The sequence below is a fragment of the Cricetulus griseus genome, chromosome 4 (genome assembly GCF_003668045.3).
Source record: "Cricetulus griseus strain 17A/GY chromosome 4, alternate assembly CriGri-PICRH-1.0, whole genome shotgun sequence".
NCBI classification, from domain to species: Eukaryota; Metazoa; Chordata; class Mammalia; order Rodentia; family Cricetidae; genus Cricetulus; species Cricetulus griseus.
The window spans coordinates 79208888-79221944 of NC_048597.1; the positions used below are offsets into that span (position 1 = coordinate 79208888).

The following is a 13057-nucleotide window of genomic DNA, read 5'->3' on the forward strand; positions in this document are numbered from 1 at the left end:
ACAAACTGTTCCATGGATTAATACATTTAAAGTAGAATCCTGGCCGGGCGTTGGTGGTGCACGCCTTTAATCCCAGCACTCGGGAGGCAGAGGCAGGCGGATCTCAGGCAGAGTTCGAGGCCAGCCTGGTCTCCAGAGCGAGTGCCAGGATAGGCTCCAAAGCCACACAGAGAAACCCTGTCTCGAAAAACCAAAAACAAAAAAAAAAAAAAAAAAAAAAAGAAAGAAAGAAAAAAATAGAATCCTGTCCCAAGGACCTTGACCGCACGCGCTTTGGAGAGATCGATTCCAGTCTCAGATCCAGCATTTGTCAAATTGTTTACAGTTCTGAGCCTCGCTTTTCAAATCTGTAAAACGGAGATTGTCTACAAGCAAGGCGATGCGCACAGGTCCCAAGAACAACAAGCGTAGCTGGACTACCGAGGTAACCTCTCCTCCGCAGACACCAAGCACCACCCCGCTCTCCGCCACGCGCAGGCGCGCTCGCCAGCGCATCTGTAAGCATGCGCAAACGACCGGAAACCCCCCGCCGCAGCCTGCGGTGAAGAGGCGGGGCCTACGCAGTGGGCCTGCGCCGCACGCCTTCGTGCGTCGCGAGGGTGGGCGGGGCCGCGCAAGCGCGCTGCCCGTCCCGGCTCTGGAGCATAAACAAGAGTGGGGACGGGATGAGGCGGCGGTTGGTCCCCGCGCAGCGAGAGGAGGCAGTCGAGGCAAAGAGCCGAACCGGGCGCAGGTCCTGAGTGTAGAGCGCTCCCGCGGGCCGCCCGAGTTGCGCCGCGCGCGCTCCCGCGAAGGCGGTCCGAGCCCGTCGCGCGCGCGCAGCCATGAACCTGGCGAGCCAGAGCGGGGAGGCCGGCGCCGGCCAGCTGCTGTTCGCCAACTTCAACCAGGATAACACGTAAGGCCGGGCTTGGGCACGGGGCTGGGTCAGAGGTCAGGGCTTGGATCAAGTTGGGGGTGTCTAAGGGGGACCCTGAGCCCGCGCGGCCGCTCGAGCGCTGCTGCCTCCTGGGCCGGGAGAGGTGATGGAACTCGAGGTGTTCCCATCCACCTGTCCTCAGACCTGGCCTTTTGCAGAGTTGGGAAGGAACTGTGCACGCCCGCCGGTTTGTGCCGGTCACCCGGAATAGGTTTCTCGGCCGGCCTGGGCATCGCCCGCCTCCCTGTTTCTCTGCGTCTTAGGTGCCTCTTTTATCGCTTCTCATGTTTTTTCTATTCCTTTTTTTTCTTTTTCTCTTGCTTCTTCCCTGCTGTTATTTCTGGTAGATAATTTTGCCTCCTCCAAACAAGAATCAAACAGCAGAAACCCAGACCTTCGTTCTAGAGAGACTTTGTCCTCAAGGGGTCTGGGTGCTCCAGGGGGAGATGAGGGGATAAGGTGGGCTATTCCTGGGGTAAAAGAGAACCTTCATGCGGTCCCCTGTTTTACCAGGCTGATCTGCTATATAGGTCCCAGTGGGGTTCCTCAAGGTCCCCTGGTCGGCATACCTGGGAGGCGGTTAATAGATGAGGTTCCTGAGGAAGGAAGGATGAGTTATGGGACTGGAAGGGAGAAGAGCCATCTTGGGAAGTGAGTAAGAGGAAGTGATGTAAGAGGAGAAGGAATGGGTCACTTGGCATCACACTAAGTAGTTGGCTGCCACTGGCAGAATAGCACTAGCAAGGTAGAGTAAGGTTTTTGTTTTTCCTCAATTAAAAGTTAAATTGGAGAATGGCAAGCACCTGAAGGGAGGTGCAACAGGTGCTCAGTTGGACTTTTCTTGATATTCTCAAGATCAGGGAGCTGTCCTAAGATTTGGAAGGAAGGTGGGTCACCTGGTCCATCCACAGATGAGATAAGTGAAGTTCAGAAAGGTCTGGTGCCTTTCTGGATCTTATGGTTGGTTGATAGTGGGATGGGGCTGGAGTGGGGTTTTGTCTCCCGAGCGTTCTTTCTCTCCTACCACACTGGGTCTTTCTACCTACAGAACAGAATTCTAAAGACACTGAGTCTAGAAGTATAGTGGATCTGTAAAAGTATGCTAGAGAGATAACTCAATGGATAAAGCGCTTGTCACACAACAGTGAGGACCAGAGTCAAGATCCCAGCACCCACAGAAAAGCTAAGCAGCTATCTGTAATCTCTGAACTCTTGATGTGGAGAGAGGAGATCCCTGGCTAATTAGATTAGCAGAGTCAGTGAACTCTGGGATTCAGGAAGAGACCCTATGTAAGTAAATAAAGTGGGGAATAGAGGAAGACAGGCACTTAATTGTGACCTCACTCAAAAAACACATACACATTTCAGCCTGCTGAATGCTGTGTTGTGTATGCCCTAAACCCAGCACAACAAACGCTATCAGGACAACCTGTTGCAGTTTGTCTAGTGAAAAAGCATTGCTATCTGGGTGGGAGGAAAGCAGTTCCAATCAGTAGCAATTTGGGTCCTGTGCCATTAGGATTGGGGGACCAATAGGAAATACTAATAATACAAGGTATCTATCCATCCATCCATCTATCCATCCATCCACCCATTTTGAGGGTTTCTCTGTAGCCCTGGTTGTCTTAGAATTTACCATGTAGATCTTGATGTCCTTAAATCAGATCTGTCTGCCTCTGCCTCCTGAGTGCTGGGATTACAGGTGTGTGCCACTGAGTCCAGCTATCTACATTACAACATTTTATGTCTTGCTTGAAATGGAGAATTTTAAGAACAGTTTCTTCATCTGCTGCTGTCACTCTAGCCTGAACAGGACCTTTCCATACCCCTCCTTAGCCCTGAATATACTAGTTCATGAAGTTATTAGTTCAGAACAAGACTTGTTGTCATTTTTGACATATCAAAGAGACCTTGAAACATAGAGGCTTAAGTTAAGGAATTCCAGGTTAGGGATGTATTGAGTTCAATGGAGTGACATGACTGTTAAAGCTACAGGAGAAAGAAATAGGAAAGGTTCCATGGAAGAGCTTCTGCATATTTTGAGACAGGGTTTCTCTGTGTAGCTTTGTACCGGTCCTGGAACTCACTCTGTAGACCAGGCTGGCCTTGAACTCACAGAGATCCGCGTGCCTCTGCCTCCTGAGTGCTGGGATTAAAGGTGTGTGCCACCAACAGCCCAGCTGGCTTCTGCATCTTAAACGAGGAACCAGGACCCAGTGTGATGGTACACACCTTTAGCCCAGCACTTGGGAGACAGAGGCAGGAAGATCTCTTGAGTTCAAGACCAGCCTGGTCTACAGAGTTTTAGTGCAGCCAGGACTAAATAGACTAGTGGTTTTCAACCTGTGGGTCAGGACCCCTTTGGGGTCACATATCAAATATTTACATTACAATTCATAACTAACAAAATTGCAGGGTTTTTTGGGGGGGCAGGGTTTCTCTGGCTTTGTAGCCTATCCTGGCACTCTGTAGACTAGACTGGCCTTGAATTCACAGAAATCCGCCTGCCTCTCTCTCCCAATTGCTGGGATTAAAGGAGTGAGCCACTACCGCCTAGAGATAGAGCATCAAAAATAGTTTTAAGGCTGGGCAGTGGTGGTGCACACCTTTAGTCCACAGAATTCCAGGACAGGCTTCAAAGCTATAGGAAAATTCTGTCTCGAAAACTTAATAATAATTATTATTTTACAGTTGGAGGTCACCTGAACATCAGGAACTGTATTAAGAGGTTGCAGCATTAGGGAGGTTGAGAACCACTGAAATAGAAAGATTTAGTCTTTTTTTTTTTTTTTTTTTTAAGGCCATGGGGCTGGAACATGTGGGCTTGAATTTGGCTCCTTAGTGCCATGTAAAAACCAGACAGGGTAGGGATCTGTAACCCTAGGGCTCGTATAGACACAGGAGCAGAGATAGGTTGCTCATCCTCAGCTCACTGGCCAGCCAGTCTAGCCAAAGAGTCATCTCCAGGTTCAATAAGAAACCCTGTCTCAAAAAAAAACAAGCAAGATGGAGTGTAGTAGAGGAAGATTCCCAACCTGGTCTGTAGCCTCCACATGCACATTAACATTTACACAGACATGTATGCATGTGTACAGAGATACCAGAAACATAATTTTAAAAGTTTTCTGGCAAGGAGTGGAATTTTGGGTGGAATCCCATTTACTGTGTTCAGGAATAGATGGGGGCCACTGGACATGAAGGGAGTGTTCATCCATTCTGTAGTAATTTCAGTGCCTCTTTTAAATGCTCACACATTTATTGTACTCCAAACACTGTCAGTTTCTTCTTTTCTCCTCCTATTAGTAATATGATTTCAAATATTGAGGGATTTTTCTTTTTGTGATTCTTATGCTAAAAGTTACTGCAGTATGATCTGTTTTTTACCATCTGTTTTTGTTTTTAAAGGAGAACAATGAAAAGGACAGGAGGAGCAGGGTATCCTGGTCGCCTTAGTCTGACTGATTCCCACCTGTGTTTTTCTCAAACTGATAGGCTTATGTGGGAGCATTCTAGCTTTTCAAAGTAGAAACTTGACCAGTAAATAACTGGCATGGGGTCACTGGATTCTCACATGGAATCATCAGGACTAAGTTTTTCCAGTGGATTTTGGGAAGTCACAGAGGTGGCTGTGTCTATTATAGGCCTCCTTTCCCAGAGGCTTAGAGTAAAGAAAATGCCCCTACTCCACCCCCATGTTAGACAGGGTCTAAAAGTACTCCTTGCTTTCTCCCACTGAGCGCTCTCCATTTCCAGGCACCATTCTGAAAGGCACTACTCCCTCCTCTATTTGCCTGTATATTGCAGGGGGTTTCCAAAGTTCCGTTAGCCTCAATGTGGCTGCCCCTCCACCTGCTTTTCAGAGAAGACAGTTGAGAATGGGATTGCTGCAGGGGGTGGGTGGGCAGTGACCCTGAAACCCAGGTGATATGTTCAAGGGCAACCTAGTTCCTGGGTCTGGTGTTTCTTGGGGAGCATTGTTAGAAAATTGGCCAAGGAACGAGCTCTGCTTTGGATACTCTGACAGACCTCAGGGCTTCTGGTGCAGCTCGGGGCTGGGGATGGGCTGGGTTCTCCATGAACTTGGCCTGGTTGTTGTCCTAAGTAAGGCATAGCACCTGTCAGGTCACTGTGGCCATGGGGTAGTCTGCTTCCTGTTTACAGTGGTGGCTTGTCCCACTCACCCACATACTCAAGTGACCTTTTCCTAGGGAAGGTAATGACAGGGGAAGGCCTGATGGACTGATGCCTGGGAAGCTGAAGGACATGTCTGCTGCACAGCCTCATAGTGCAGTGGAAGGGCTGCCTTTTAGATGGTTCAGGCTCATGTTCAAATTGAGTAAGAGATACCATGTCAAGGTGGCAGCTCCTTCCCCTATATCCTCATAAAATAGCAAAAGAATGTTGCAACAGATTTGACTCATGGGAGGGGAAGATGGGAAGGGAGTACATGTATGTATCTGAGGAGGTCAAAGGCATGTCAGATCCCCTTATGCTGGGGTTACAGGCCTGTGTACAGGCCTATGACTTGCCTGTGTGGATGCTGGGAATCGAACTCGGGTTCTCTGCAAGAAAAAAAAAAATACATGCTGTTACCACTGGGCCATCTCTTCAACCCAACAAATGCACCTTTTTGTTTGTTTGTGACTGGGTCTCTTGTAGCTTAAGGCCAGTGCGGGCCTCGAACTTCCTTTGCTGTGTGACTGTGAACTTCGGAGCTTCCTCCTGTCCTGCATTTACCTCCCCAGTGCCAGAGTTAGAGATAGGCACCACCACACCCTTTACATCTTTATTTTTTGAGTTAGTCTCTTTTTGCAGCCTTAGTTGGCCTTGAACTGGAGGTCTCCTGCCCCTCCTCAAGTGTCCTGCCCATCATTTCTTGCAGTTCGTATTCCCCTCTGACAATTGGACAACCCAGGCTTGAACTCAGGTCCTTGCATATGCCAGGCAAGTGCAGTAGCACTGAGCTACATCCCTAGACCAGGGTTAACATTTTAAAAAGCCACAAACATTTATTTCTAATAGAACAAATCTCACCTCTCATGTGGCTATGCCTTTTCCATGATTATAATGTCTGCATAACCTACCAAAGAGGGGTAAGTGAATCTGGTTGTTGGTGTTTGTAATGAAAATGTTAAACACTTACCTTGAGACCCAAGGCCACAGTCATGCCCAGCAGGTACTCTGATGCACTGCACCCAAAACTGTTTACAATGTCATCCTCCCCTGATAAAGTTTTTAACTTCTGTTTCTTACTCATAAAAGGGCACGGTCAGTTTAGAAGACCTGGCATTAAAATTTTGCCCAGGTATTTAATTGTCTAAGCAGTTCTGTATATCTAGAACATCAAAAAGATTTTTGCCTGGCCAGGTGGTGGTGGTGCATGCCTTTAATCCCAGCACTGGAGAAGCAGAGGCCAGTGGACCTCTGTAAGTTAGAGGCCAGACTGGTCTACAAATCCATGTTCCAGAACAGCTAGGACTACACCAAGAAACTGTCTTTAAAAAAAAAAAAAAAAAAAAAAAAAAAAACATTCTGCCCATGGGGAGCACTGAGAACCAAGCTCTCTGGAACCCACAAATCCACTTCTAATGCTTGTAGGCAAGGACCTCCCTAAGCTTATTTTGTGATTTCCAAGTGAACAAGAAGTGAAGAGGGGAGTGGTGATAGGGTGGTCATAAAGAAAACTGAGAGCTGTCTATGAAGGTAGGCTTTTGTTTTGTTTTGTTTTGTTATGAGCCTGACATGTGCTAACAGCTCCAGAAAATACCTTTGAATTATTGTAGACAGCTCAAGCAGTTAAAAGCACTTAATGCTGCAGAGGACCCAGAACCAGATTAGGTTCCTAGCACCCACTTGCTGCTTTTGAACCAACCACCCGTTGCTTGAGTTTGAGGAGATCAACACCCTCTTCTGGCTCCCGTAGTTCCTGTACATATGTAGTGTACATACATACATTCAGACATACACATCCACACAGAATTATATACATGTATCTCACATGGTCTGGCCATCTGGTGTGTGAGACACAAAAGAATTTGCCAAAGCAGGGGTATAGGTTCATATCTATCATAACACATAGGAAGACTCAGGCAGGAGGATTAAAAAAGTACCAGGCCAGCCTTATCTACTTAGTGAGATTCTGTTTCAAATAGACAAAAAATGTGTCCTTCTGTCTTAAGAACACAGGAACATTTCTTTGGGGATCTAGGAAGGTGGCTCAGTAGCTAAGAACCCTTGTCCTTCCAGAGGACCAGAACAGCCACAGCTCACAGCTGCCTGTTAACTTCACCTGCAGATACCTCATATATATAGCAGGTTTTCACATAGATATACTAGTAAGTAAAAATCTTTTAAAACACACAGGAAAATATACAATTTTAAAATTATATTTGTCTTACTTTCTTTTTGCTGTTGATATTTTGGGTGTTTCATTTTTACTGTGAGGCAGAGACTCACTATGTGGCCCAGGCTGGCCCTGAACTCCTGATACTCCCGCTTCTTCCTCCCAAGTGCCAGGGTGGTTTGTGTTTTAAGTTCAGAAATAGTTAATGTAAGAGAGATTAAAATAGCAAGCCTTATTTGTCTGGAAAATAGTCTCTTGAACATAATTTTCCAGAAGTTCTGAGCTGCTGAGATTTTATTTTCAACCTTGCTGGGGAGTTGTTTGTTTTGTTGCTTCTTTCATTGTTTTTGTTTTGTTGTTGTTGTTGTTGTTGTTTGGTTTTTTTGTTTTTGTTTTTTTTAATTGAGACTTGGCACTTGCCTGGCCTGGCACTTGCCATGTAGACCAGGTTGGACTCTAGTGCTGGGATTGAAAGCGTGTACCACCATGGTCATCTGTTACTACTCATTGTGTATAGATGTCTAGACCTGATTACTTGGTTGAAAGAACTCAGTAAAGTATTACAAAGACAAATCATATCATTTCATAGGGAAAGTTTGTGGTCCTCAGTGCCATAAGATAAGCTCATGCTACTTAGGTTTCAGCGTGTTCACAGAGCCACAAAGCCTCTGTTCCAGGAGTGCTCTCCCATCTTGGTGATTTGAATCAGAGCCTTATATAGCCTAGGCTGCCTTTGAACTTGGTCTGTAGCTAAGGAGGACCCAAATTTGTGATCTTCCAGCCTCTGCCTCCCAGATGCTGGGATTATAGATGTATGTTACCTACCATCCCCAGTGTCTAGGAATGTTTTCCACTTTTCTGTGAGAGGACTGGAAATGTCAAGTAGTCTCAAATGTCTATGAATACAAATTGGGAAAAGTTCCCTGCTCTATTTATTTATTTATTTGGGTTCTTCCAGAAGTTAAGACCAAAACAACCCCATTGTTTGAACTTCTGTCTCTTCCCTCCCTCTTCCCTTCCATCCTTCTTTGTGCTGGTGAAGGCTGTGTGTGCTGCTTGCTCTTGCTTCTTTGGTCAGTTGCATCCTGAAGATGGAAATTCTGATCAGGAACCCCTTCATTTGTTGTCACCGAGACTCTGTGCTCCAAGCCTTTTAGCCAAAGCTAGGGGAGTTGGTGAACGCAGCCTGTCAAACATAAGCCATCAAAAAGAACCCCTCACTGGGTCATGGTGGCGCACACCTTTAACCCCAGCACTCCGAAGGCAGAGACAAGCGAATCTGAGTTCAAGGCCAGCCTGATCTATAAGAGCTAGCTCCAGGACAGCCTCCAAAGCCACAGAGAAACCCTGTCCCGGAAAAAAACAAAAACAAAAACTCACTTCTCTATCTCACCCAACAAAGGTAATTCTTTGCCTACCAGGGTCTAACTAGCTCCTTAGTGCCTGTCATTTCTACCCTACCTCTCAGGCACAGTACAGCCAGTGCTGAAGGCAGTCCTGAACTGAGGACGGATACCAAGCCTCGGTTGTACTAAGTACAGTGTACTAAACTTGAAGGCTTACAAATGCTGAAACAGTCATGTATGTCTGCAGCCACTGGCTGACAGCTGATTATTCTTCATTTAGGTCTTATTAGTTTTATGAGGTTTGTTCATTTATTTTCACTACTTTTATTTTAATCTTTTTTTGTTTTTCAAGACAGGGTTTCTCTGTATTGCTTTGGAACCTGTCCTGGAACTCACTCTGTAGACCAGGCTGGCCTCAAATTCACAGAGATACACCTGCCTCTGCCTCCCGAGTGCTGGGATTAAAGGCATGCGCCACCACTGCCCGGCTATTTTCACTACTTTTATTTTAATCTTTTCCCAGGCTTTATTGAGGGTAAGTGGCAAATCTGAATATATTTAAGGTCTACAATAGGGTACCCTCCTACACAAATACATGGAGTGTGAAACTGTTGGGCTGAGGAGATGGCTAAGGGGAGATGCACATGCTGTGCAAAGTGGGAGGGGGAATTGAGATCTGAAGAACACACGTCAAGCCAGGTGTGGTGCTGCACATCTGTAACCCCAATCCTCCTAAGGTTGGGTGGGAAGCAACACAGGAGGATTCCTGAACCATTGGAGACTAGCTAGCCTGGTGTATGCAGCTGTGGTGAAATCCCTGTCTCAAACAAGGTGAATGGGGAGGATCAATACCTCAGACTGTTGCCTGACTCCACTTGTGCTCCATGGCGTGTGCTTGCTTACATTCCCTCCCTCCCTCCCTCCCTTCCTCCCTTCCTCCCTCCCTGCCTCCCTCCCTCCCTGCTTCCCTCCCTCCCTCCCTCTCTCTCTCTCTCTCTCTTCTCTGTCTCTCTGTCTCTCTCTCTCTCTCTCTCTCTCTCTCTCTCTCTCTCTCTCTCTCTCTCTCTCTCTCTCACACACACACACACACACACACAGTCACCTAACATGCTAACATGCTTGGATTTTGTGTGTGATGACAGTAGTGCATCAGGTCCCAAAACTTGTTAACTGCCATGACCGTCATGACCATGCCATATATGCTTTACAGACCTTTGGGCTATAATGTCCTCTACCATATATCTGATAAGACCTGTGAGATGATTAGGAGCAAGCTGGTGATTCCTGGTAGAAACCCTGGTTGAAACCCTGGTTATTGGAGAATAAGGTGGGCACTGGTTTATACATGATCACTGTCTACATGCTCTAGCTCTTACTTCTGATTTGTCTTTTTTGCAGGTCTCTAGCTGTTGGTAGTAAATCCGGGTATAAGTTTTTCTCCCTTTCTTCTGTGGATAAACTGGAACAGATCTATGAATGCAGTAAGTGCTTGTTTTATTTTCCCCTTGTTAAACAAAGTAGACCTGTTGGACTGGAACTGGAATGCAGTCCTCCAATACTGGGCAGTTGGAGTCCACACAGCCTTAGGCCAGTCCTCTTCCACCCTAGCCACCTCAGGAAGTCACAACTAGGGACAAACCTGGGTGTCCTTCTAGATCTCTGGGTATTTGCATATAATACATGTGCATTTGGGGTTTTGTTTTCTCAGCTTTCAAGACTAGTATCTTACTGTATATAATCTACCACTCTTCACCACCCCTCCTTAATACCATGTAGACAAGGCTACTGTCATAAAGGGGTCCTCGGAACCTGTAGAAATGGTTTCCCTTTGATGGAATCTAAGTGGCCTGTGGATTGGAATAGCAGAAAGGCCACAAGCTGAGGCTTCTAAAAACTAGAGGTAATGCCTGTCTGTTTTGCATGATCAGGATTGGAAGTTGATTACTGTAAAACACATCATTTGTGACTGGAGAGATGACGAAGTGATTCAGAGCACTTGTGCTCGTCCAGAGGACTCAGGTTTAGTTCCTGGAATTCATATAGCAGCTCACATCCAGTAGGGAGTCTGACGCCATCTTCTGACACAGGCACCAGGCATATATATGGTACACAGGCAGGCAAGTGCAGATGAAACACTCATACAAGTAAAATTGAGTACATTTTTAAAGATAAAAATAATTGTGTGTATGTGGGTGTGGAGGTCAGAGATGACAAGTTGGCTTTTTCAAATACTTATCACACTTTTGGAACTCACTCTGTAGACCAGGCTGGCCTCAAACTCAGAGAGATCCACCTGCCTCTGCCTCTCAAGTGCTGGAATTAAAGTCTTGAAACACTAATGCCTGGCCATAGTGGGTTTTTGTTTGTTTGTTTGTTCTATTTTTTTGGTTTGGTTTGTTTTGTTGTTGTTGTCGTTTGTTTTGGGGGTTGAAACAGGGTCTCTCGCTGAACTTGGAGCTTGCCGGCAGGACTAGATTGACTGAGTTCCAAGCACCCTCCTCTCTCTGTCTGGCTCCCCATGCTGTGCTGACCCCCAACCACAAAATTATTCTCATTGTTACTTTGTAGTTGGAATTTTGCCACTATTATGAGTCATAATGTAAATATCAGTGTTTTCCTATGGTCTTAGGTGACCCATGTGAAAGTGTCTCCAACCACAGGTTGAGAACCACTGCCCTGGAAAAACTCTTAAGGATGAAGTCAGGCACAGTGGCCCATCTGTGATCCCAGGATTTGGGAGAGTTTGTTGTTCTCTGTCAGCCTGGGTGCAGGGTGAGACCCTGTCTAGAAAAGGCAAAATAATAACTAATAAATAAATAGACAACCTTCATGTTGACAACCCTCCCTCCCTGCTTCCTCCTGCCCACTCTCTGACCCTAGCAGCCACTGATCTGCCTCCAGTTCTTCATTCTTCCTGCCTCAGCTTCTGGAGTGCTGGGCATGTTGGGTTTGAAAGTTGTATCCGGCCTGGTAGTGGTAGCACATGCCTTTAATCCCAGCACTTGGAAGGCAGAGGCAAGTGATCTCTGTGAGTTCGAGGCCAACCTGGTCTACAAAACTACACAGAGGAAAAAAAAAAGTTGTATCAGTCAGGTTGTTTCTGTGGTCACTATGGTGAACTTCCTGAAACCCAACTAACTAGTAAGAACAAATTTATTTAGGTCAGTTTAGGAGATCCTAGGGCATGGCTGCTTCAGTTAAGTTGGTCTTCAGCATTGGCCCCACAGGCAAGAGTGTGGGAGCACTGACCACAGCTGGAGGCAGCAAGGCTAGGTGTGGGCACAACCCTTTTTAACAGTCTGTCTTTTGTTTTTGCAGTCTTTTGCAGTCTTTTGTTTTGTAAGCATGTCGGGGCAGGGTATCAGATCCCCTGGACTGATGTTACAGCTGGTTCTGAGCTGTGGAGTGAGTACAGGGAATCAAACCCAGGTCCTGGAGAGCAGTAGTTTTGCATAGGTTCTGAGGATTCAAACTGAGTTACACTTGAGACATGCTTTACCAGCTGAGCCATCCCCAAAGCCTGTCCATTGGTTTTTTGGTCAGCACATTTCCCTAAGAAGTTATCCAAGTGTGACAGTATGTCCCTTTTTGTTGATGAGCAGTTGTTCACAGCTTAACTGTCAACCCATGGAAAGATATAGTGAGTCTAGATGTGGACTTGTATAAGTAAACTGGCTGTGAACATCCATGGGTGGCTTTTTGTGTGAATATGAATTTTCATTTCTTGGAGGTGAGAGCAAGAGTACAGTTGTTTGTTTGGCAACTGCATGTGTAGTTTTTTTGTTGTTGTTTTTGTTTTTCAAGAAACAGGTGGGGTGGTGTACCTGTTGATCCTGGAAGGTGGGGCAGAGTGAAGGGGTTCAGGCTACTGCTCAGCTAGACAGTGGGTTTGAGCCCAGACTAGATTACATCTGCAGCAACAGAACAGACTAGAGACGGCCTCTCTTCCTGGGTGTCTGCCTCATTCACCAATAATGTGAGTTGTACATGCTTGACTGCACTGTGTACCTTTTCTCTTGGCTGTTTTGATATGTGTGGTATAGTACTGTCTTACGGTTTTAGTTTGTGTTTCCTTTGGGTTGGTGGTGTGGAACACCTTTTTTGGTTTTGTTTTTAGGGTTGAGACAGAATTTGTTTTGAGATAGAATCTGTGTAGCCCTGGCTGTCCTAGAACTCTGTGTAGACCAAGCTGGCCTTAGACTCACAGATCTGCCTGCCTCTGCCTCCTAGTGCCTCAATTAAAAGTGTATCCACTTTTGGTTTTTGAGATAGGCTAGCCTCGACTCTCCTGTCTTCTAAGGGCTGAGGCTGGAGTTCAGTGTCAATCATTTTCATCTCTTACCCTCAGATTTTGCCCACTCTTCTTTTGAGATCAGTCTCGGTAGCTCAGGGTGGCATTAAACTTACTAAAGCAGACGTCACCCAGTGATCTCTGATGTCAGGGGTGGG

General features: G+C 46.3%; 1 protein-coding gene across 1 annotated transcript in view; it reads left to right on the plus strand.

Annotated features, from left to right (window-relative positions):
• Positions 1-613: 613 nt before the first annotated feature.
• Positions 614-13057, plus strand: part of Wipi2 (WD repeat domain, phosphoinositide interacting 2) — a 33836-nt gene continuing 21392 nt past the window's right edge. Inside the window, exons 1-2 of the mRNA XM_027413545.2 lie at positions 614-898; positions 10007-10089. Coding sequence (XP_027269346.1) covers positions 825-898; positions 10007-10089 — 157 coding nt within the window. The 5' untranslated portion in view covers positions 614-824. The remainder of the gene's footprint in view (positions 899-10006; positions 10090-13057) is intronic.